The sequence below is a fragment of the Rousettus aegyptiacus genome, unplaced genomic scaffold (genome assembly GCF_014176215.1).
Source record: "Rousettus aegyptiacus isolate mRouAeg1 unplaced genomic scaffold, mRouAeg1.p scaffold_m13_p_9, whole genome shotgun sequence".
Classification (NCBI taxonomy): Eukaryota; Metazoa; Chordata; class Mammalia; order Chiroptera; family Pteropodidae; genus Rousettus; species Rousettus aegyptiacus.
In genome coordinates, this window is record NW_023416312.1 from 63,538,552 (window position 1) to 63,565,752 (window position 27,201).

Here is a 27,201-nt window from a genome sequence, read left to right on the forward strand (position 1 = left end):
TTTTATTTTTATCATTTATTTTCATTAATAAACTGAAATTCCCCCTATATTATGACATACTGACCCAATCATCATTGTACATGAATGGCATACCCATTTTTATCAGTAATGTTCAAGTTTTTATTTCTATGGATTTTAATTTTTCGTGGAAGGAGTTATTTGACAAAATGAGAGGCCCTCATGTTCCAAGAAATGCTTTATCCCGGTTGACTATTAGTATCCTGGTGAATAATAATTTAAGAAAAGCACTACAAGTTTATATGGACTTAGTGCTTAAAAAGAAAAAAAAATACAGAATATCGTCTTAGAATTTTCCCATAAAAATGCATGTAACACCTTAACTGTGTACATAGACCTTTTGAAGCAACTTTTGGAAAGGAATAGTTACTGTCTCAGAAACTGTTGAGATGTTATAAATTAATTTCTGATCTATAGCTTTTGGAATAGTTTAGCATAAAAACACCCGGGTGAGCTTTTTCACCACCTTCAAGGACAGACACTATTCCTCTTGCCCAAACAGGACATTATAAGTTTCATACATGTCTTAGGTCTTGGGAGATTAGAGCTGGTGGTGCTATTTGCCAGGATCCAAGGAGATAAGAGTTTTTTAACTGCCAGCAATGGAGTAAGTTGAAGTGCAAAGTCTGACATTAGCAAGAACAATTAGTAAAAAATTGAGATTTTCTTAAAATGTCAAAGAACCCCTGAGAGGGGCCAATGAAGTGATTACCAGTATACTGTTGGTATAATATGTGTTATGTTTAGTTGAAAAAGGAAAACTGTTCTTGTACTGGTGCATCAGGGACTGTCGTATGGGGGTATGTATTCTTGCACAAAATATGGCAAAATAAACTTGAACATGTGTGAAGACTATAGTGATTCAGCATGTATTTGACACTGTTAATTTAGGGCTGCTGTTTAAATCCACTAGTTCAGTGTCATGATGTGGTGTGATGAGGCAGTGTTTCACATCCACAGTGGAAAGAAATAAAAGCTGTAATCCAGACTTTTCAATGAGCCATTTGATGTTCAAATACTTAGACTCTACTTAGTGTTTTGTTTTTATTTCTATAAAACTTTTCCATACTTCTATCCCCCATCTAACTGTGACCAGATACTGCCAAAACATAAAAGTGTCAATGCTCTTATTTTTAACACTTTGTTCTAACCTTTAAAGAGATGAATGTGGCACATTTCGCTGTCTCCAGGGATCCATGATTCACTGAGCTGGGACTAGGGATTTATTCTGATCAAAGATCAATTCTGCCTTAGGGTCTATTGAACCAAATACTTTTTGAAAAGACAAGGAAAACACTTCAAAATAATGCTGGATATCTGTCTCTCTGTTGTATAACAATAATGGGTAATTAAACTGGGAAGCTCTATAAAATTTTAGATGGAAAGCTTATTGAATTTAAAGTATTACTAGCCATATAAGTTAGACAAGTAGTAGTTATAGAATGTGAGACTGTTTATCTTCTCTACCAGTCAAATTGTTCATCTGCAATAGGAGCCATGGGTCCTGGGAATATTGGACCACCAAAAACAGAAGAGTTCAAAGGTAAGTTATTTAATAAAATGTATAGGTCAAAATAAGTACCATCTTCAGGAGTGAAATTATAGGGAAAGTAATACCACCACTAGCACTTATTAAAGGTGAACTCAAATAACAGTGGAAATGATGAACAGCCATTTACATATAAAAATGCTGTTTTTACTCTACTCTTGGAAATATGACATTTTTCTACCAGTGGAAATTAGTTTGCCTTGAATTATTCACATGTTTTGGCATATTTCCTGAGATGGAAAACCACAAAGTCATATGTGGTCAAATAACTTATTGTTTAGGGTCTAGTTACGAAGATGCTTAGCTTCTTCACTTTCTACTCTGCTATATTCTGGCAATTTCACAGAATTCACTCATTAATTTATTCCATAAATATTTATTGAGAGCCTGTTATGTACCAGGCAATATGATAATCTCTGAGATTACAATGGAAATCATTGAGTTAATAGTCTTTTGGAGAACACAATAAAACAAAAAACTACACAAATTTATCTTAAATACTTATAAATTAAAGCCCATGGCTTGATTTATATTGTCACAGGTCCAATAAACTAGAATAAATATTTTTTGGATGTTTTCCCAGCATGTTGGCCTAAACGTTTTCACAGAGCCAAACATTTTACATGTCTTTAAAAACAAAAGCCTTTAATTCTGTTGGTCATAATCATCGTTACTAGAAGGTGGACAGGGAAAGGAAGTGAAATCCTCTCATCAATTTAGCTAATTGTAAAAGATTTTATCTGGAGAAATATTTAAAATAATGGATAAACATGAGGTCTGAGGTGATGATTTCAAAATTTCAGTTATTATTGCTCTACATACTCAAGTTATTTGCCTCATTCAAGTGATATTCACTCCATGGAAGACTAGCTCAAATTTGGATGTATTTCTGTGTTGCTTGTAGGTCTAATAATCTCCCAATTCTGAGAACAATGAGTCATATGTAAAGTGTTATAGATAAATATGTAATTAAGCTTTACAAAGCTCATGCTAGATGGAAGCAGATAATTTCAAAAGGATTAACAGAATTGAAAACTTGACCATTAGGTGCATTTTAGGGGGTGCTTAAAAAGACTCAAAATAAAGTTCTGCACCTAATGTGGGTCTCCATTTGCTGCTTTGATAGAACAAATAAAAGCTTGGTTTTGTATGCTTATTTACTTTTAAACATTTAAAGATAACATGTAGAAACTCAGGCACATGCTCAATTCTACATAAAGAACAAATGACAGAGATTTTCTGTCAACATGATGAAAATACTAGATTAAAAAATTATCATCTTAAATTTCCTTAAGTTATGGTATATTTTTAAGAATTATGTCATGCTTGCATGGAAAATGTATCAAAGGGCTTTTATATAGTAAAACACAATGCAAGATAAGACATTTCTACCTAACCCAAATTAATTACATGTTTGATTTGTTCTTTACATATGATCTTATTTGTGTTTCTGGAAAATGTGCAATATTTTTACACATATATGTTATATATAATATACTATATAATGTTATTTTATATATTAAATATATATTACATGTTATTATGTATATATGTATATATAAATATATTTATGTATATATGTATATATATGTATGTATGCGTGTATGTGTGTGTGTATATATATGTGTGTGTGTGTGTATATATATATACATATATTATACATATATATATATATATATATATATAGAGAGAGAGAGAGAGAGAGAGAGAGAGAGAGACTGAAAAGATAAACACCAGAATGCTACATCACTTATCTCCTGGCATTTGGATTGTAGATTTTAGTTTCTTCTATTTGCTTATATGTCTTCTCCAAATTTCCTATGATTATTATTACAATTCTACAATGTATCAGTTGTGTATTGATTAAAATATTTATTAGTTGTTACTAATTTAGCTTGTTTTGAACAAAAAACTAGCTGGTGATTACAAATAGAAAATTTTTTACTTAAATAATCCCAAACTAGGTGTAAAGAAGTACAATTTCAAGGGGGAAAATAGGCAACAACTTCAGCTTTATTTTCTATTTCTTTACAGTCATCCCTCAATCCAGTGGTAAGACTAATGAGGAAATCTGGAATCCAGATGAAGTTCCAGAAAGAGCAGAGCATGATGACATGTGGGATGTTAGAGAAATACCAGAGTAAGTCAGATGAAGCTAAGAATGTGTTTAGGGGTTTAAACTAGATTTGTCATTTGATACTGTTCTATTTTTGACAAGATTCATAAAGTAAATTCTACCATATAAAAGCTAAAACTACAATGATACACGGAAAGCATGTGTAATTGGTATTTTTTTTCCATTCTAAAGCAGAAACTAACAATAAAACATAAGACCTTCCTTTCATTTATTATCTAAAACAAATTTAAAAACACAGTCATTTTTATTATAAATTTATTTAATGTCAGTTAGTTGTATAATATGGAACCAACAGTGGGAAAACAGCCTATTAAATTACAAACATTCATGCAAACTAAATTATTATGTCATGTTTATATGTCAAAGACCTGCTCTTAATTATTCAATGTTCTACATTGACTATGACTATAAAACTGTGTCTTATGCTTTAAAAAAGGGTATGCTTCTATTTTCTAAGTCAGTTCTGAAAATAGAAGCAGTGGGAGACTGCAGATAATTAACCGGAAAAAAGTATACAGCTCTCACATATTCGATGTCAAAAAAACCATAAACCTCATTAAAAAAATCAAAGGAGATTTAAAAAACATTTCTGTCTGCATCTTAAGAATGAAGAGAGTAAATCAAAGGTTATGTTTCTACAGTAACACACTTCCATATGAAAGGTAAGAATCAAGTCACTCAATTGTCATATTGTCTAATAAATGTCAAACATCCATTTATGGCAAGCTCTAAATTTGAGTAAATTTTCACTTTTCCTGATGTTTAATGTTCTGTAGAAAGAACATTTATGAAAGTTTACATGTCTAACTAATCTAGTCAGTATATAAAAGGAAATGCTTTTTAAGTTTTTTTAAGTCTTTATTTTCTATTTCATGCAAATATATTTCAAAATGTCCTCATGGGTAAAGAGAAACATGGATAAAGAACGTGGATAGACAGTTCACAAAAGGACTCACTAGTGGCCAAATAAAAGATAATAAGGGCCTGATTTAAGCCACTTGCCTTGGGGAGAAGCATGATGTTCTTTATTTGAGAGATTTTTGAAGGCAGATTTGGTATTTGATTAGCTATAATGAATGAGAAGAAAGTGTTAAAATGATGCTGAGGTAGCTAGCTTTGGTGACTGGGTGAATAGTGGAACAATTAACTATAATTGGGAATATAGGAGGAGGGGAAGTATGATTTTGGATGTGTGGACTGTGAGGTACCTTTGGGACATCAGGCAAATTTATATGGTAGACAATTGGAAAATTGCATCTGGAGATGAGGAGAAGAGAAGCAGCTAGTGCAAATCTATTTGGTAATCATAGGCATATGGATCGACAACTTTCTGTTTTATTTTAAGCTGGCTTCAACTTTGTAAATATCTGATAGATGTTATATCCTGTTAAGAAAAAAAAATGCCCCATATAGCTACTTATTGTTAGTCCTGTTCCAACTCAAAGAAATCCCTTTTTCATTCTTGGACATTCCTATTTGCTAGTTGTCAGAAGTTTAATGTAATCCTTTAGTCTTCCTGTCCAGAGATTTACCATTTCTTCGTTAGGGTAGAATTCAACAGAAAAGATCATATGTAAATGTATACTTGCTTTGTTCCATCTAAAATGATAAAGTACATAATGGCTTCATGATTCTATAAGCAATCCTATCTCTAAGGGCCCAAGTGAAATGTCATGTGTGAAATACCAAGACAATCTTTCATTGAACTAAGAATTCTGTAGGACTAGATTCTAAATACTATAATATAGCTGTGCTTGCTACATTACCAGCGTTTCTATTGTAGAATTTTAGAGATAGAAAAGACCATAGAGATCATTTAATTCAAACCCATTCCCATCCATAACTTGTACAAATGTGAAAGCCAAGACTCTACGAGTTTGTGACTTGACTAAGGTCACACAGTTAATGATATAAATGGTACTAAACCTGGATTTTCTAACTCCGTGGATTAAATTTAGCAGAGGAGAGTTTCTACCCATCCATCAAATCCCAGGTTATGGGCCCACTATTCTGAGTCATTGTTTTCCTTGAAAAGACTTTCCTATTTTCTTCTACTTTGAATCTTATTAGAATTTTATTAGAAGTTCCCTTAATCCATTTCATTTGTTTAGCTTTAAAACAAGTTTTATTTTAGAAAAGAAGTATATATGACATAAATCCTGATTTACAATGCTAGGTATTTTTGACTGAATTTCTAGACTTCTATTCCTTCATGTTCTGCTATAGGCCTGAAAAACTGCAAGTACTCCATTTAGTCCTTTTATTTTATTATATATATATTTTTTATAATGGCATAGTCTCATAAGTATCTAATTCTCTAATTCTATGACAGGGAATTACTCTTTCAGTCGAGTCTCTGTATCAATAACTTTTTTTTCAGATATGAGCTTATATACAAACAGCAGGTGGGAACTGAAGATATATTCCTAGGATTGACAAGAAAGGACTCTTCAACAGCATGTTGTGAGGATCTAGTGGTAAGCTTCTCCTCCCTTAGTCATTTTTCTTATGACCATTATAGCTAAATTGACTGCCTGCCTATTGTATACATAACAGTATAGGCAAGGCTGTAAACTCTTTAGAAATAGTGATTTCTACTTTTCAGGTATTAAAGGAATAATGAGATAGACAGTTTAAAATTGGTAAACATATACAAAATAAATAAACCTTACACACATGGATAAGATTTACAAATAAACATAATAGAATCATATGATATAATACACTATTTCTGATCATATGAAAACTGCCCAATCCAATTGGACTGCATTTCTTTCATCTTAGTTCTGTCCTCTGCATGCCATCTGATTGGTTATTAACTTCTGATAAGTTGACAGGCAATCAGAAAGAAGTATTTCCTTCCCAGAATGTATTTTCTCTGGTGTCCGTATCTCTTTTAATAACTTGGCTTACATTGGGAAACTTAAAAAAGGGTTTCTTAATTTTCAGATCTGAACTTTTGATTTAAAACTTTGAAAAGACATTTAAGGTGTTACTTGGCTCTCTAATATGAATGACATTACAGCATATTGGAGGACAACCTTTGCTAAGCCACTGTTTCTGTATAATAACAATAGCAATGTCAACGATATCAATGAAACCACCTTATTTTTGTTATTTGAGCCTTGTAATGATCTTGTTAAAATATATGGGTCTAACCAAGAGTGTATAATGCAACTCATTTTGGCAATATACATTAGTAATTCTGGTATGAATTTATTTTTTGAGATCCAGGGCTGTGTTTCTATCTTTTTCCTTCCCTCTGTTACAATACTCTACAGCAGGGGTCCCCAACTCCCAGGCCTCAGACAGGCACAGGTTTGTGGCCTGTTAGGAACTTAGGCCACACAGCAGGAGGAGAGCAGTGGGCCAATGAACGAAGCTTCATTTGTATTTGTACCTGCTCCTCAGCTCTGCTCAAATCATCAGGCATTAGATTTAGAAATAGTGATTTCTACTTTTCAGGCATTAAAGGAATAATGAGATAGACAGTTTAAAATTGGCAAACATATACAAAATAAATAAACCTTACACACATGGATAAGATTTACAAATAAATATAATAGAATCATATGATATAATACACTATTTCTGGTATGAATTTATTTTTTGAGATCCAGGGCTGTGTTTGGCACTGGTCCCTGGTGCCAAAAAAGTTGGGGACCACTGCTCTATAGTAAAGAGTACATAGGAGATTCTTAATATTTTTTTCCTGAAACAAATTATAGATGGAATCTCTGTTTCGTGTGAACTTCAAGTTTTTCTCTTATTAGCAAAATCTTAGACATTCAATTGAATCAAGTAACATAACAGGAATAGTGACTTTAAGTACTTCAGGAGATTTTTCAAACTCAAATGAGTTAAGGTTTCAAGTGATCTTGCTTGAAGTAATTAGTTCCCAGGATTTTACCAGTAATATTCAAATTCTTCTCTCTTAAATTACTGTAAAATTATATTTTTGATGTCTAGTATTGAAGATTGCTCTAAACTCTGGAGGAATTCTAGGCTCTAAATAAATAAAACTGTTGCGAGAGATGATATACAAATAGCAGGTGGGAACTAAGGCTATATTCCTAGGATTGATAAGAAAAGACTCTTCAACAGTGTGTTATAAAGAACTAGTGGTAAGCTTTTCCATCTCTCTCATGCAAATTGCTACTAGTATTAATGATAAAGGTATACTGAATGAGGAATCATGAAAACTAAATCACAACTCAGAATAGGAATATGCAATTTATCTAAAACTCAACAAATATATACAGAAAAGACTTGATCTTTCCCTCTAATGAATTTATAATCAACTGGGGAGACAAAACTAACACAAATGAACTGATTTTATTATTAACAATTAAACTCAGTGTTGACAATTGTAAGTCTCCCAGGAGTTCAGAGGGTTTGGATAAGAAATGAACCCCAATGAATGGCAGCAGCAAAAGAAACATTTATTGGTGCTATGACACTTTACCACATTATACTGTTCTTTTTTTTCTTCTTTCTTTTTATTCATATAGTCACTTAGTGAATAATACTACATACCAGACACCGTCCTAGGTACTAGGGATACAGAAATAAATAAGAAATAGTCAGTTACCCTCAGGAATTTCCAATAAAGGAGATGGACACCTAACAAATCATAGCAGTTCAGTATGGTAAGCGCATATTAGAGGTATATACCAGGTACCTAGTGACATAAAGCAGAAAGGGATCAGCAGTCTTTGGGTGTATAGGATTTCTATGGTGGACAACTTTCTAAGAAGAGCATCCCAAGCAGAGGTAGGAACACATGGAAAAGTATCCAGGCATGAAAGAGCATGGCTTGTTTGAGTAAGTAGTAAGTATAATAAGAATAAAGAATAATTGTAGATAGTGGGATAGTGGTAAGCTGATTCTCAAAAAAGAAAAAAAAAACCCTCATTTTTAGCTTGAATTTTATCCCGTAGGCAAATGAATGATGACATCCATCATCATTGCATAACCCCACTTGTAAGATTCAGACTAAAGAGGTTGTTGACCCTATTGCAAGTGTTTCTTGCTCAAATTTATATACTTATTATTCCTGTTGATAATATAGCACTTCCTCAAATGTAAGACATCATCAAATTATAAACATGCCATTTATTTAATAACAAACGAAAATAGGTATGCTACCTCATTAAATGTGCACGTCGATTGTGCAATGCATCTTAATATCAGAAATATTAAAATGCAGGGGAAATTGCACATTAGAATTGACTAAATATATTATTTGGGTCCTGGACTGGGTATATACAAAACAATCCAGCCCAGAGACTTTTAGAAGACCTCTGCTTAAGCCGAGTAAGGTTTTAATAGGAGAATAAACAATCTGGTTAAGTACAAAGAGTGATTTGGGGTTTAAAAATTCACAAGGACCACCCTTTTCTTTACCTTTCCCAGACTACAAATAAGAAAGCAAGATTTATGAGTCCTAAATGAAAGCAATTGTCCTAAACAAAATTCTGTTAGGAATATGTATATCTTCAGCACACCTTCCATTTTTTCTTTCTAACCCCAACACAAAGAGCTCCACTATCCAAATTCTGCCTCCTGCTCTATTCTTGAATTCGTAGCTACCAAACTTCCTTTGCCTTAATCCATATTTATGCATTTTATATTTTAAATAAAAATATTTTAAGTATACAACATGATGAAATGATATCATATACATAGTGAAGTGATTGTAACAGTCAAGCTAATTAACATATCATCTCGCAGAGTTACTATTTGTGTGTGTGGTGAGAACATCTAAAATCTACTCAGAAAATTTCCAGTATTCAATACAGTATTATTAACTAAAGTTATCATACTGTATATTAATTTTAGAGCTAGAGCTAAGCTAGTGGTTTGCAAGTTTGTTTTGTTTTGCTTTGCCTTGTTTTTAGCTATCAACTCTTTTCATCAAATAAAATTCTTTGAGAAAGACCAACATATAAAACACATAAAAGTACCCCTACCTTGGTTCAAATGGTACTATCACCCATGAGGCAGTTCCTATGAGAAAAACTGGGGCTCCTTGAAACACAGTTTGAAAGATGCCAATCTAGTCTTTCCTCCTTACATTACGGTTCATTAGAGAAAATAAGGTCAAGCTTATAAGGTATGAAATACTCATATAAATTAATGAGAAAATAATAAGTGAGCTAGAGGGCTTTTTCCTCCTAGGTGACATGTTTGTTTTACTTTAAACCTCATGAGTAGAATGCCCTGCATTGTTTTATTTTATTTTATATTTTATTTTCTCTTTTTTCCTCTATACTCTTCATCCCTCCCCACAAGGCTCTCACTATAATGGGTTTGATATTTATCCTTGACTATATATCCTTGAATGCATGTTTATCATTGTTTGATATATATATATATATATATATATATATATAATTCAACAAATACTTATTGAGTACTTATTATAGGTTATATAGTCGATATAGAGTGTTGAACAAAACAGATTAGTTTCTCCTCCTTTTAAGGCGCTTACTGTCAAGAGATCAAGCAGTCCATAAGCAGAAGCACAGACTTTCATAGATTTATCGGATAAGGAAACAATGAGATCAAATGGATATAGTTTATTACTTACACAGACATCATATGTAAGATCAGCATGGTGTCAGCTCCCGGTGTCCCTTTACCCCACAGGACAATATCGAACTGAAGAGGCTGAAGAGTCAACCCTAGACTGCAACTAAGCTGTTTTCTAGCCTGCATCTATAGCTAAGGGGAGGAAAGTGGAAAGTCCTATGCCTTGCTGAAATCAGGGAGTAGGTTTGAGAAACTGCCTCATGGCAGCCTTCTGCCTGATAAGGAGCCTCCCACAAGGCAGAAAGACAGATAAGAAATAGCCTTTAGGCGACTCCCTACAAGACTGCCTATCTTTCCCCATTCCAAGAGGATCACATGATGTTCTGCCAAGATCTGGAGACAGACCACAGTTGAGCCTTGCCTACGTGGACTATATGGATACTGCAAAATTGCCAGAACGCCATAGTGGAGCAATTTTCCTACATTTACAGTCTATGAATAAAAGTTTTTGTCCTGATGTTTTTCACTTAACATAATATAATAATAATAGCAAACAATTTATATAATGCTTACTAGGTGCCAGGCATTTATTTAAGAACTGTGCACATAACTCATTAATCCTCACGCCAAAACTCTATGAAATCAGTGCTATTATCCCTATTTTACAAATGTGGTTACTGAAGCACAAAAAAGTTAAATAATTTGCTTAAGGTCATACATTTAGAATGTAGTAGAACTACAATTTGAACTCAGGCAATTTGAAGTGATAGAAATAAGTGCAAAGTGATATGGGCACAAAGAGGAGAAAGCCTAAGCAAACTTCATAATACAAGTGGCCTTTGACCTGGACATTTGAAGAACATAATTGTCAGGGTGGAAAAGGTGTTTAAGCAAGGTGAACAGCATGAGAAAACTCATAATGCCATGAAAGTACATATGTTTTGAAAACTACTCATGATTTTGAAGCTCCAGAGTGCACTAGCATGGAGTAATAAAACCTAAAAAGAATAGGCAACTTAGAGATAGTTGTAAAAGCCCTGACTATCATACCATGTGTTATGGACTGAATTGTATCCCCCACAAATTCATATGCTGAAGCCCTAACCCCATGTGTGATAGCATTTGGAGATGGAATGTTTGAGAATTAACTAGGTTTAGATGAGGTCACAAGGGTGTGGTCCATACGATGATGTTAATGGTTATATATGAAGAGACACTAGAGAGCTTATTCTGCCTGCTATCTCTCCCTGCCATGTGAGTGAAACTGTGTCTTTCTCAAGCCAGAGAGAGAGAGCTCTCACCAGAAAATGACCATGTCTAGCATGCTCAGACTTCTGGTCTGTAGAATTTTATTATATCAGCCTGAACAGACTAAGTCACCATAAAATTTGGACTTTATATTGGAGTCATTAGAATTACTAAATGTTTTAAAGCAGGTGAGTTAAATGATTAGATGCACATTTCAGAACAACTCTAGTAGCAGATTATGGTGAAGAATGCAGTGAAGATTATGGTAGGAGATGAGTGTGAGTTTGGAAGGCTGATAAGAAAACCAGTTGATATTCAGTTGTACTAGTTAAGGTGAGAGAAGTAAAAGCCTGGACCATGGCAATGAGGATAGAAAATAATTACTTCAGTGGACATTTGCAAAGTAGTATGGATATGATTTAGAAAATGGTCAAATGTGATTTGTGAAGGAGAAACAGGAGTCATATTTCTAGCTTGGGTGACTAGATGAATAGTGATAGCATTGGTTAAGATATGGGAATGTAAATTGGTAGACTTCTGGATAGAAGTCTTAGAGATGGTTTTTGTTTCTTTTTGTTCATCTGAATTTTCCATATTTTTTATAATTACCATTTATTACTTTTGAAATGAGAGTAAACAAAGGGCAGTTTTGTTTGGGTTGTGGGGATCAGGTATGGAATGCAAAAGAAAGAAGACAGAGTTCTAGGAGAAAAATATTGTTTTGGTTATATTAAGTTTGAACTGCTTGTAGAATATCTTGTTGGAAATGTCCAGTAAACTGTTAGAACACAAATCTATGTGGAACTCAAAGACAAGGACTGGAAATGTTCATTTTCAGAGTTTGTGTTTGCTTTTTGCAGGAGTTAGAATATATTACCACAGAGTGCTGGTTTTGCATTAGGCTTGAAATGAAATAGAACTGATTTTAGGTAGCATGTATATGCTTAAAGATGGGGAGATGTTAATAAGGATACTAGGAAACTTGCAGAAATGGGACTAATTTGGGACAGAATAGGTGGCCCTTAGGATGGGGTCAACAATCAGAGACAGAGTTCAAACAGAGACATTGTAAATTCTCCCTCCAGTTCCAGGCCACATATTGAAAACCAAGAGGGATCGGATCAATGAAGTGAGGTTAGGATTGTGGCATGACTTAAGAGATACAAGCAATAATTATGGAGGAAGCCAAAAAACTGGCATATAAACAAGGTAGGAAAGAATGGGAACCTCCCTACCCCTGAGAAATAGAGCTGACTGAGGTACCTGACCTCTTGGATGCCAGTTGGGGAGTGTGAGTAAAGGAACTTTAGTTATCAAACATATGTAAGGAGAGAGCCTGGCTTCCCCACAGGACTATTTTTGGAAGGAAGGGAGATGAGTGCCTTGGGGAAGAAGGTCAGTAGTTCCTATTTTTACCCATGGATTTTCGATAGAAGACTATCTCCAAAATCCAAAAATGAATGGGTTTAGGGTTATTGATATTCTGTCAAATGACCCATCATTTGTTCCAGGAGAGGGGAAAAGCAGCCTGCACATAGCCTGATACACTTTTTGAGCTGCAATGGATATATAATATTTTGGTGCTCTCATTTTAATGGACCTATATTGATAAGGGAACATTCTGATGTGACCTAAAAAACAGGCCATTAGGTTTTTTTTTCATTGTCACCTCCTCGATAGGATATGAGCCTTACTCCACCTCTAAATATCACTGAGAATGGATGAGAGTAAAGGACACAACCAGGAGTCATATGTTTATCACACGTATTCATCTCAGAAAGGACACTCAATCATTTTGAGCAAAGTGTCTGCTCATCTGCTGAGAATTCACTTGTTTCTTGAATGGTCTGCTTCTCAAATCCTGATTTCTCTCTTAAGGTTAAAGCAGTCATATTTGTTTACTTTTAATGAATAACCTAAAAACCTTTACAATCCATAAGCAAGTTTTGTTGGCTGTACTTTCAAAATATATTCTAAATCCATTTAATTTTTATTACCACCACAGCTACCATTATGTCTAAACCATCATCTCTCAACTGGACCATTATGATTCCCTCCTGATTCATCCCCCTCCTTCTATTCTTGCTTCTTTTTAGCCTTTCCACGGTGTTCAGAGAGATTCTTTCAAAAAGTAAATCAGATCACATCACTTCTTTGCTCAGAACCTGCAACAGCTTCCTACTGCACTTAGAACAAAATCCAAGCTCCTTGTCTTGACCTATAAGGCCCTATATGATTTGAGTCCTGCCTACTTTTTCATTTTCATCTGATGCCACATTTTCTTCTTCATTCATTATGTTCTAGCCACCCTGGACTTCTTTCTGATCTTTCAATATATCAAGTAATTTTCCAATTCCTAGCTGTTCATCCTACTTCAAATGCTCTTCCCTCAAATCATGATAATTTTACCTCCTATTTCTTTCTTGTTTAATTTCATCAGTTAGTACCTCCAGAACTACATTACGTAATGGTGGCAAAAATTGGCCATTATTTTGTATTTCTCTTTTTAATTTGAATGTTTTAGTGTTTTTTCATTCAGCCTGAATCTGAATTTTTGGTTGTGTTTAAGGAATTATTTCTCTATTCTGATTTTATTGTTATAAGCAAGAATTGATGATGAATTTGATCAAATGCCTTCTTAATATTTGTGGCAATCATATATTTTAAATAGTATAGTCAGGGAAGGTCTCACTGGGAAGGCAATATTTGTGCAAAGACTTGGAGGAGATGAAGAGGTAAAGTTAGGATGTCAGAAAAGTCATCTAAGTGGATATTTAAATCACCAAGATTTAAGACAGAAGGTAATGTTAGACATATCGATGGAGAACAAAGAATTGTTAGATAAATTAGGATGAGAGCGTGCCCCAGGAATTGGTAGATAATTGCAACAAGGAAGGTAATCGGTGGCATAGTGTGAAGACATGAGATTTATTTTTAAAAGCTGGAGGGAAGGGGCAGGCCCAGTGATTTAAGGGATATGGGAGAAAAAAAACAGGCACCAATTGAAAAGGCTATAAGGGGAGCAGTGTCAAGAAGCGAGATCTAGATTTCAGTTAGACTAAGAAGTTGAAGAGAATATCCAAAGAGGCTTATGAGATAAAGGATGATGTACTATGTGTTCCAGAGGACCTAATGGAAGGGGTAGGAAATGTAAACAAACTAGGAGATATGAACATCCAGATGCTTCTTGTGTTTACTGACAAATAGAGATAAAAATATAATGAATTTAGTTCTAGTGGTCTCAAGACAGTTAGTGGTGGTGAGGCTGTGAGTGTTTTGGAGTGAGCTATCTAGAACCCATAAATTAAATAAGAAAATCTTTCAAAGTGTCAGCTCAAACCCTTCTGTATATATTAAGCTTCACTGAAATTCCAGTAAAAAGCATAGACTGGCCAAGTTACAAATAAGATATGTTTCATTTATTCATCTGTTCTGGTGGTCAAGAAGTGGCAGTTCAAGAAGAAACAGAAAGGATGAACTCTCTGGAACACTTGCTATTTGGTCTTCTCATTTCAATTTTCAAACACCTTATAATATGATCACAGACACTTATTTGAGGATCTGGGGAATCCATATTAATTACTTATGGATTATAGGAATATAATCTCTTTAGGAACCATCTTGTCCTATAATTCTGTCAATAAGAACAAGATAAGAAAGAGGAAATTTAAAATCCAAAATGATAATCCCACATTAATGACCCTCTCCCAAAGGCTTTAGTATATTAGCCTAGCTCTGTTACAACACATGAAGAGGAATAAATGAAGGACCATGAAAATAACTTGTAAGCAATTTGACCTACCTTAACTTATCTTAAAGAAAGCCCCAAAGTGAATTCCTAGAGAGACGCTAAGTGAATACTTTTGACTACTTGCCTAAAGACAAGGTGAAAGCGGGAAGAAGGAATCTCGCAAAACTTAAATTAGTGTGCTTTTTTCCTGCTACTTTTTATTCAGAAGAATTTTCTGTTACTAATTATGCCAGAAGACAGAGGTTTGAATTAAGGTTAGTGATGGACACTGTGGTAGCCAGCTTGCAAGATGTCCCCCCAAAATTCTTACCTCCTGATATTCCCTTTGTGTAGTCCTTTTGTGAGAACATTGAATAGGGCTGACCTGTATACCCAATGGAATATTACAGAAATAAAAGAATATACCTTTAAAAATTATTTATTTAATTTAGTTTCATTTACACAGTACATTGCTTAGATATCTATATAGTTCATGAAATGATCCCTCCAACTGCTCCCTCCCTCCCCTGGCCCTCCACCTAGCCATCTTATTAATGCTAACTGCATTCCCTATGCCATGCTCCCCATCCCCATGACCAACTGTCAACTACTAATTTGTAGTTCTTTAACCCTTCACCCCATTCTCCCACCCCCCAACCCCTGCCCCTTTGTCTGTCACCAAATTGTACACTATATTCATAAGTCTGTTTATGATTACTTTGTGTTTTTTCGTTCATTAGATTCCACATATAAGTGAAATGATATGGTATTTATCTTTCTCTGTCTGACTTATTTCACTCAGCATAATAACCTCTAAGTCCATCCATGTCACTGTAAATGGTAAGATTCCATTTTTTTTAATGGCTGAGAAATATTCCATTGTATATGTGAACCATAATTTCTTTATCCAACCATCTGTTGATGGGCGTTTAGATTGCTTCCATATCTTGGCTATTGTAAATTGTGTTGCCATGAATATTGGAGTACATAGGTCTTCACGAATTATTGTTTGGGTTTTCTTTGGGTAAATACCCAGAAGTGCAAATGCTGGGTCAAAAGATATATCCATTTTTAATTATTTGAGAAACCCCCATACTGTTTTCCATAGAGGCCGTGCTAATTTGAAATCCCACCAACAATGTATGAGGGTTCCCTTTTCTCTGCATCCTTGCTAACACTTGTTGTTTTTTGATTTATTGATGATAACCATTCTGAAAGGTGTGAGATGATATCTCATTGTGGTTTTAATTTGCATTTAATTTGCATTTCTGATGGTTAGCAAACTTGAGCATCTTTTTATATGTCTATTGGCCATCTGTATTTCCTCTTTAGAAAAGTATTTGTTCGGATCTTCAGCCCATTTTTTAATTGGATTGTTTTTGTTTTTGTTGTTGTTGTTGTTGTTGCTGCATTGTATGAGTTCTTTATATATTTTGGATATTAACCTTTTATCAGATGTATCATTAGCGAATATCTTCTCTCAGTTGGTTGTCCTTTTGTTTTGTTGATGGTTTCCTTTGCTGTACAAGACCTTTTTAGTTTGATGTAGTCCCATCTGTTTATTTTTTCTTTTGTTTCCCTCACCTGAGGAGATATATCTAAAAAGAAATTCCTGTTAGTAATATCAGGGAGTTTACTGCCTATGTTTTCTTCTAGCAGTTTTATGGTTTCAGGCCTTACATTGAAGTCTTTAATCCATTTCGAGTCTATTTTTTTATACAGTGTAAGAAGATGGTCCAGCTTCTTCTTCTTCTTTTTTTTTTGCATGTATCTGTCCAATTTTCCCAACACCATTTATTGAAGAGATTGTCTTTACCTCACTGTCTATTCTTACCTCCTTTGTCATATACTAAGTGAGCGTATAGGTGCGGATTTATTTCTGGGGTCTATTCTGTTCCATTGATTCGAAATATCTGTTTGTATGCCAGTACCATACTGTTTTGATTACTGAGGCCTTGTAGTATACTTTGGTATCAGCTAGTGTGATACTTCAACTCTTTTCTTCTTTCTCAAGATTGCCGTGGCATTGAGGTCTTTTATGGTTCCATATAAATTTTAGGACTATTTGTTCTAGCTCTCTGAAAAATGCTATTGGTATTTTGATAGGGACTGCATTGAATCTATAGATTGCTTTGGGCAGTATGGCCATTTTAACGATGTTGATTCTTCCTACCCATGAGCACGGTATATGCTTCCATTTATTTGTATCTTCCTCAATTTCTTTTTTTTTCACTGACTTATAATCAAGAATACACTTTTTGAGGCTATGTGAAAGAATGGCATTGCCTCTGCCTTGCCCTTTTGGATCACTCACTCTGGGAAGAAGACAGCTGTTTTGTCATAAGGACACTAAAGCAAACCTAAGTGCTATGGAGAAGTCCATGTTTTGAATAACTGAGGCCTTCTGCCATCAGCCATGTTAATGAGCCATCTTAGATGCAGAACCTCTAGCCCCGATAAAATCTTCAGATGTCTGCAGCCCCAGCCAATATCTTCACTACCTGATACACTCTAAGTCAGAACTACCTAGATAAGCCACTCCCAAATTCTTATTCATGGAAAATGTGTGAAACAATAAATGTTTATTGCTGTTTTGTGTCATAAATTGGGGGTGTGTGATTTGTTTTGGTTATGCAACAATAGATAACTGATAAACAATAAATAACTTATAAGTGACAGAACCAGAATCAAACCCAAGTTTGACTCCAAAAGTTGAGCTCCCCAAAGGTTGCAAGTTTCCCCTATGAAATTATTAGCAGTTTTTCTTAGTTTACCTATTAAAATAATTTATTTTTTGAAATAAATTCAATTTGTATCTTATCTAAAGAGAGAAATGTCAATCCCTTTAATTGCTTGGTCAGTGACATACTGTATTTACTAACATTGGACAAGTTAGGTCTTGGGTAAAATCAGAAGTCAATACATAATCATGTCTAATTACCAGGTGTTCATTACAAGTATCTCTAAAGAAGTCTGATTCATGTTTCAGGAGTTTTTCTATTATGATTCTTCAGTGAACCTTCTGTCTTATGAGATATTAATGTGTACCATTCCACTTAATTTGTTCCTTCTCCTGTTTCTCATGAAACCATTTTAGTACACAATTTTAATTTCCTTGAGAGGAATAACTAGTTGTTTATGAATCCCCCCTCACTAGAGTTGGAAATTATTTCAAAAACCACTTTAAAGTTATACCCAAAAGTTGTATCTAAATTTCATAGAAGTCATAATTTTTTTCCTCCCTCAAATGTCATTTCAAACTCTGGGGGAAATAATCTTCCCTTGAAAGATCTAAACATTTCAGACTAAAGAAACAAATATTTGTATCCCTTGGTCCGGGTGACATGAGTCATCCTGCAACTAAAGAACATCTCAACTTGACTGTCAGATATGAACATTATTACAGTAAAAATTGGTCTATCTTTGTCCTATAGAATGTTCATTTACTTTGAGATAGAGTGCTTATAACTACCTTTTTGAGAAATGTTCTATTTCTCTCACTTAAAGCATGTCTAATTATGAAGATTTGAATTTTCCAAATATAAATCAAGAAGTAATTATTAAATTGTCACTCTTCTCCCTCTCCAGCCTCTGGCAACCACCAGTCTGCATTCAATCTCTATGAGTTTGCCTATTCTGGACATTGCATATAAAGAGAATCCTACAATAGGTAGCTTTTTGTATTTTTTGTTTAATGAAAATATTAACTATAGGATATATTTAGATAGTAGGAACTCTAGAGCTCTATTGGCAAATAACTTTTATATACAGAATTAATAAAGTGAGCTATAACTCACAGACATGTATTGGTTCACATCCTTTATATTGCAAAAATATTATTGTCTACTTTAAGTTTCTTACAAGAAATTCCATTTTCCCATCACTTATTTGATATGTATTTCCCTTATAACCTATGGCCTTTATCCTTGCCATTCAAGCTCTGAAATCACCAGATGTCCAATATATCAAGTCTTTTAGCTCATTTTAGATATAGCTTCATAGGTTGCCTTAACCCTAGGTTGTTTTTTCTTTGTTTTTGAAGCCATATGCCATGTTATCATAGATAGATAAATAGATAGATAGATAGATAGATAGATAGATAGATAGATAGACAGATAGAATCAACTTCTATAAAAAATAATTAAATTTATATTGAGAAATGAAACTTTGTATTGTGATAAAATACACATAAAATTTATCATTAGCAACATTTAGTACATTCACAATGTTGTGCAACCATCACCAATATATAATTCCAGAACATTTTCATCAACCCAAAAGGAAATCCATACTCATTAAATAGTCACTCTTCTCCCTCTCCAGCCTCTGGCAACCACCAGTCTGCATTCAGTCCTACAATAGATGGCTTTTTATGCCTGGCTTCTTTCACTTAACTTAATGTTTTCAAGGTCCATTCTCGTAATAGTACTTTATTCTTTTTAATGGCCTAATAATATTCCATTGTATGGATATACCACATTTGGGTTATCAATATTCACCAGTTGATACACATTTGGGTTGTTTGCATCTTTCGGCTATTGCGAATACTGCTGTTGTGAATAAAAACATTATATACACTTTTTTTAATACCTGCTTTTAATGTTCTCATTTATTACATTAAAAACTTTTCTGGACTCCTACACTTCTCTGGGAATTGTGGTCTGGGAGTTTATACCAGGAGATTACTAGATGGCATCATCAACCCACAACTAATATGACAACTAACCGTTTTTTTTTTTATACAAAGAGCTCACTGCTATAAAGGCAGTTGAAGGTCCCCTTCTCTAGCAGCTGTGCTAGTATGTACCTTCAGACAATGAAGGTTTGAGGCAAGTAACCAAAGTGTTTCTCTATAGCTTTGGGATCAATAGACCTCAGTCAAATTACATACAGATTAGTCAGGTAGACCTTGGGCTACTCACTAAACTTCATTGTATCTCAGTTTCTCCATCTGTAAAAGGGGGATAATAATCCTTGCTTCTCAAGGTTGTTGTGAGGAAAGGGCATAGCCTGGAACATAGTTGGCACTATTAAGTTCTCATTTTATATAAGTTCTCATTTCCCCATATTTTCTTGTACTGTTCAAATTAACGGTTCTTCAAGGCAATCGTATCTTTCTTCTGATTTTCTCTTTCAGGTTAAAATTAAACTGCCAAATACAAACCCTTCTGAAATTAAAATTGATATCCAGGAAATGATCCTTGACCTTCGCACTCCTAATAAGTAAGTAGAATTTAGAACTAGAATAATGTATTATAATATTAATGAATTTTTCATCAATATTCTTATTTAAAGTGTACATAGTTATTTTACATCACCCCTAAAGTCTGAAGAAAAATGAAAAAGTAAGTTAATCATTCAGATCTTTGATCTACATAATATAAACATAAGTGTATTTGGCAATACCTAAATTTTTTTTCTACTGTCCATTCATACATTTGGAGTAGGTTGATACCACCAAAACACAGTCTTTGACATTCAGATACAATTGGTTTATCTGTCAGGAAAAATAGCTAGACATGAAAATCCCTTCAGTTGTAAGTCTTGCTGTTTTTTTTCTTTTCTCTTCTTTTTTATACAGTGATGGCATAAGTGAAGTAATATCTTTAAACTTTTTGGATGTGGTGGGGGCTCTAAGGTTAATTTGATTATATTCATCTAAACATCAACAAAAAATGCTTGTCATCGATCACTTAAAATATTTAACAGATAATTTATTACTCAATCCTCAAGTTGCATGCATATATTTTCAAATAATTCAGATATAATGGAATGATTCAATTAAACACTTTGATATTTTCAAAATAGTCTTGTTTTTACACAGGTTCAAATCATGTCCCCAAAACACAGTATGCACAGTAAAATTGATATAAAATGTTTATACTGAAACTTGGATAAATCAGTCTTGTCTCCCAAAACTAACTCTATAAAGAGAGAATCAATGGAACCTGGTGTGTGCTAGATAAACTATCTAACTCATTGCTTTGTTAGCATTTCATCTGGATGTATAGGAGTGAGTACACTTTGGTTGATTGTAGTGGTTCTTCCTCTGTAACCCATCATTGCAAACTGAGTGTGGGGAGCAGTCTGCTGCTGGTGCATTCTCTTCCTTCCATTATCACTACCTATAATTCTCCTTGGTTGATCTTATGACTTCAAAAAATAAAAAGTAGATCACTCATACAAAAAACTTTTATGTGTAAACAACCCAATGTACATACATAGCTTAACTTTGATTTCTGTAGTAGATGCATTTAACTCAAAATGACCTACAGATGAAAATATATCAAATATGTTCTCATTACTTATATAGTAATTTCAAAAAATGTATTCTCACAAAAAAATTGTTTCATATTATAAAAATTACTTCCACTATTTTTACCATTCACTTCCAGGAGTATTGTAATTTTTTCATTGCATATTATACACACATTTATTCTTTTACCCAACCTTTACAAGGAAAGTTGGTTAAATGGACAATCTTCCATGATATTTGTGTGCTTGTTAAAAGCACACACGTATCTATACACCGTGAAGTTAATTTCCATTCCCCTAGCAGTTCTTACTGTCTCCATCAATCTTTAGGCAGCTGCTCTGGGTATGCTATCATTCCAGATATCAGTCAGAGCTCACTAAATGAGAGTTGTACAGAGATACTTTTCTATTTAGAATGTGAGCTGCACTATGTCATTTTGATCATACTGTACTTCTATATTAAATGCTCAGTGCAGAGAGGTACTGTCTCTTAAGAAAAAAAAACATTAATTAAGATAGAAGACAGAAGATAGAATTAAGGTTTTCTAAAATCTCTTTTTCTAAACACTTGAGCATTCTTTGGAGCCATGCTATTATCTGAAATTGTGTTATTGGAAACATGTCTTATAGTTTCTAATTTTGACACCCTGTAAAACTATGTTTACTTACTTCAAGAAAGATAAGAGAGAACATTCTGTTCATATACATGTAAGACAGAGAACAAATGAGTTCATTTTCACAGAATTGACTAATAAATAATATCAAATGATAATCAACTGCATTGTAGTTAATAATAATACCCAGATATTTAGCATTATACAAGCCAAAGAGAAAAAAGCAGTTTGCTGAATTCTTTAGTTTTTTAGTAACTACTTGTTTTGGCATATAGATTCCCAACATGAGGTAGATGGAAAGAGGAAAGACGGAAAATTGGATAACTTTTCAGAATCTCTTGACTTTTGTCTTCATATGAAGTATCATTATTTTTCAAAGTGAATTATAAGAATATAATAAATGAATTCTTTTACTGTGATAATAAAAACACATCCTAACCTTTGCTGTGCTCCTTTAATTTAGATTAATTTCAAGTCGATGCTCAATGACATTGATACCTAAAAAAAGTTTTCTAAATGGAATAGTAAATTATACAGCTCAGTAGTTATTTCTGCACTTTCTTTGAAATTAGCTACGTCTCCAATAGGAAGCCCTAAAAAGGCCATGTCTGTTTTTTAACTCAGATATGTAATCAAATCACTTATTAACTCCATAAAATTAAAACTGCATTACATGAATATACACAGAGCAAGGTTGTCTTTTATTTAAATTTCTTGCAAGCAATATCAACTTGAATTCTCTAATATAAATTTAGGCATGCAAGTCTCTAAACTAGAATTCACTATATAGATAATTTTTTTACTTTCATATATTGTCATTTATATTTAAATAATTTATAATGAAAATGGCACTGGATAAACATTTGATCAATGCCTAAACTGCAAATATATTATCAATGTAAAGGCAGAGGGATTTGGGTTTAAATGTTCATATTTTATAGTACTAATCTATAGTAGTTGTTCAAATATCTCTTGTGGTGACAGATTTTCTTTTCGTTCATTTATTTATTCACTCAGCAAACATTTATAAAGTTTTCTAACACTGGGGGGACACCAAGAAAGATACAACCTTGTTCTTCAATGAATTGTACATGGTTAAATATTTGTAGAATTTTATTTTGTTTAAATGCAAGTCTAAGTTCAGAGATCAGACAGTAAAACAGAGTAGACAAAAATACTTTCCTTCTTCTAAGACCCTAAATAAGTTGCACAGTTTGTATTGTTAAAAATTTTAATATGTGAAGTCATTCTACTAAAGATTAGACAGAGATACAAGGATAGATGGATCATTCCAATGGCCACTGTCTCTTTTGAATTTATTTCTCTCTGGACCGAGAAATGCGCATTATCATTGGAACCATTGGAACTCCTTCAGCTGATTTATAGTTATCTTTAGTGCAGTGAAGCTACCACCACTGAGCTTTGCTTTCTTTCTATAGTGAATATGTTATCATCTGTAGAATAAGGGATAGAGCAAATTTAACTCTAGCACAACCTATATACTGCTAACAACTTTAGAAAGATGTACTCTAAATGTTTCTGCACCTACTTTTCTTGAGATGTCAAATATCAAGAGCTACATGAACAAATATCATGATTTCATTACTTAATGTGGAGGGAGCTGTTTCTCCTACCCCAAATACCTGAAATGGAATAAGAGTCATATAAAATTTCTCCTTCAGGTTGCACAAACGTGTGATAAATACTTTTAATGAGTCCAGTGTCTTGAACTTAGGTCTTTGCAAATGAGTAAAGAGGCAATTGATTCTCAAGGGTTTTGTTTTCAAACATTAGTTCTTTATACAAGTATTCAATAAGTACTTCTAATAAATACCAAATTACTTTACTAATTTCGATCTTATACTTTATAATAGAGCTTTTCTGTCCACTTATTTTTCAATTAGAGTTGACGTTTAATATTTGTTGGCTTCAAGTGAATAGCATAGTGGTTAGACATTTATATAATTTATGAAGTGATCCTCCTGATTAGTCTAGTATCCACCTGGTATTATACATAGTTATCCCTTTTTATAGAGGTGCTTAAGCCTTCTCTATCAAGAATGTGAGGTAGCAAGTGTTTCATGCATTTAACTTTCTTCAGATACTAGCATGTGCGTACCCCATGCATAATTCAGATTCATAACATTATGACAGAATTATGGATGTCACATCTCAGTAATAAACCCAAAGTGTTCAGCTATCCAGCAACTGAGCCATCAACTGCAAAGTAAACAATAATCTCTCACAGGGAATTTTTGTCAATGTATAGTAGAAAGAACCAGAAGCAAGCAAAGACAAGCACTCTCACTGATCTGGTATTGAAATCATTCCAGGCTGAGTTTCAATAACTACACCTGCAGCAGAGACTCAGCCTCAAGTTGTGTTAGACTCTTATAGAACCATTCCAATTTTCATATTTGTATCAGCCAGCCATATTCCATCTACACATAAGTATGACTGGCAACAGATCTATCCAACCAACTTAAAGTTGCGATGATTCAATTTCTATGCCTATAAACAGAGCATGAGACTATAATATTATACTGCAAAATGAACTCAGTTTAGATAAAAAGAGGGGGAATCAAAACCACTACTTGGATTTTTAAGGCCAAAAAACTAGTATACTATTTGTGTTATTTAAGCATACTTTTGGTTCAGTACTTACACTGTCTAAATATTGTTTTTTGGTTTGTAACATTCTAATGGTATATATTGCTTTCTGTTGCCTTATTGAAAGTGATACCTTTTTGATATCACTTTAGGAAGCTGATTCTATGCTTTTATTTTATTTTCCTTGTTTCAATTTTTAGGAAGCTGTTGCTGAACTTTCCCCATCCTGTGGACTGTAACAGTGCCAAAGCTTTATACGTCCGGGAAACTGAGACTCTTGAAGTCACTGTGACTTTGAAAAGAGAGTTAGATTTCATTAATTTCTTCTGAAACTGCATGCATAAGGAGGGAAAGTGGAAAAACAGTCCTGACAAAAAATAAAAATAAAATTTTAAATGATTAATGTTTTTTATCTTCTTTTTATTATTCTGACATACTTCAGAAAGGGCCTAAATTCAATTCTACTGATATCCTGACCATTTATAATCATTTCTGTTACTCTGGTAGGAAATATTTTCTCATATTAATAAGCTGTTTCATTTATTATTTATTTAATTATTTTCAATTACAGTTGTCGATATTATTTTTATTTGTTTCAGGTGTACAGTATAGTGGTTAGACATTTATATAATTTATGTAGTGACCCCCCCCTAATTAGTCTAGTACCCACCTGGCATTATTCATAGTTGTTGCAGTATTGTTGACTATATTTTCTATGCTGTACTTTACATCCCTGTGATTATTTTGTAACTATCTATTTGTACTTCTTAATTCTTTCACCTTTTCACCCAGACTCCCAACCTCCCTCCCTTCTGGCAACCATTGGTTCTCTATAATTGTTTGTTTGTTCATTTATTTTCTTTAGAGTCTACATGTGAGATCATATGATATTTGCCTTTATCAGCCTGACTTAAAGCTATTTCATTCCTATAGTGATAACTAGATAGAATTTACAGGTTAGACAATTAGATTGCTACATGGTCAATTAAATAACTGAAATATGATCACAAAAAGTTGGTCCACTTATTTCAGTGTTCTTAAGAACTTTAGCCAATTATCTACTATAACACAATCAGTTGCATAGCAATCGGTCATTACTACCACCAGAAGAAGTATTTTGTTCTCTTTTCATTGATCTGGTCAAATGATTTACTATTCTCTGTTTAGACTTCCATTAATGTTCTGGAATTTGCAAATAACAAAGGATTATAGTTTGATGCACCATACTAACCACATGTTTCACTTGAATCAGAAATGCTCTTGAGTATCATTTGGTTTAGTCAGGTCTGCTCTCAATGTTTGGATCTATTTAGGTAAAAATATTTTTCCTTTTGTGTGCTAATAATTATTAATGATGCCTTTTGGGGTACTGTGTTTGTATTTAGTAGTTGAAATCCTTGACATTTAAAAAGAATATAAAGAAAAGTGTGATGCATTTACAAATCCTGATCTCTCTCATTTCCTATCTGTATTCTTAATTGAACATACCTATTTTTATGAATTATGCTGATGCTCCCTACCTCTTCTATACTGTATTGCATAAGTTTATTTCAGAATTATTTATGAATAAATTATATTTTAAATCTTCTGAGACTTGGCCTAACACATCACTGTAGAACTGTGGAGTTACCTGGGGGTAAATTTTGAAAATAGATGAACAACTGCAAGATATTTAACGCTTCTATGTGAACTATTAAGGGACAAAATACTCAAGTAGATATTTTCAAGACTTAATTATGTAGATAACTACCAAGGATCTAGTTTGTGACTATATCAAATCAAAGGAAAAGACTGAGATGTTGGAAAAAGTGGTTGTGTTAAAACATCAAGCTTTTGTGGAGAATTTGACATTGAAATTACCACCATGTCCTTCTTCTTTGGGAGTAAGAGTTGAGGATGGGATTTACTGAAAAGTAGCTAGTATCCGTGAATTTAAGTCCATGATGTCACAATATCAAGTGTCCTACTTTGCTTTCTTAGCATCTTTTTTAAAGACTGTATTCTGAGAATTTAAGATTACACTCTAAAGTGTAAACTCTGGAGCAAACTTAAGCAGTAGCCAATATTTTTCTTCTCTAGTGAAGCAACAGTAAGTCAGTGGGAAAATATTTTTTCTATGTACTGGCCCTAATTACAGAGACCACTATTACTCAAGCTGACTGAGTGTGCACAAGTTGCCCTTGGAAGAGAAGATAGAGCATGTCTAGGACAACTTGAACCTGACTTTGGTTATGTGCTACTGTATCAATTATATAATGAAACAGAGCTTCAAGACAATGAAATGTAATGTACTAATTTATACCCATCTACAAATCATCCTACTTCATTGTCCTTGGCCTCTGAAGTAGCCACTTTGTTATCATTGTTTTGATTTTGAGCTAACTTACAGGACCTGCTTCTTTCAAAAAGGAATAGTCCAGTAAAGCAAATGTAGAAAAAGAATACTAAAGAAAATTTGTCTTGTCAGCATTTTTCCATGAATATTAGCCATTACCAGGAGACCTGG

General features: G+C 33.5%; 1 protein-coding gene across 2 annotated transcripts in view; it reads left to right on the plus strand.

The window, feature by feature from the left end:
* DNAAF6 (dynein axonemal assembly factor 6) overlaps positions 1-25,061 on the plus strand; it is a 32,890-nt gene extending 7,829 nt beyond the window's left edge. For both annotated transcript variants that reach the window (XM_036227165.1, XM_036227166.1), the window contains exons 3-7: positions 1,489-1,561; positions 3,602-3,707; positions 6,085-6,181; positions 20,354-20,439; positions 24,896-25,061. In XM_036227165.1, coding sequence (XP_036083058.1) covers positions 1,489-1,561; positions 3,602-3,707; positions 6,085-6,181; positions 20,354-20,439; positions 24,896-25,025 — 492 coding nt within the window. In that variant the 3' untranslated portion in view covers positions 25,026-25,061. The remainder of the gene's footprint in view (positions 1-1,488; positions 1,562-3,601; positions 3,708-6,084; positions 6,182-20,353; positions 20,440-24,895) is intronic.
* The last annotated feature ends 2,140 nt before the right edge of the window (positions 25,062-27,201 follow it).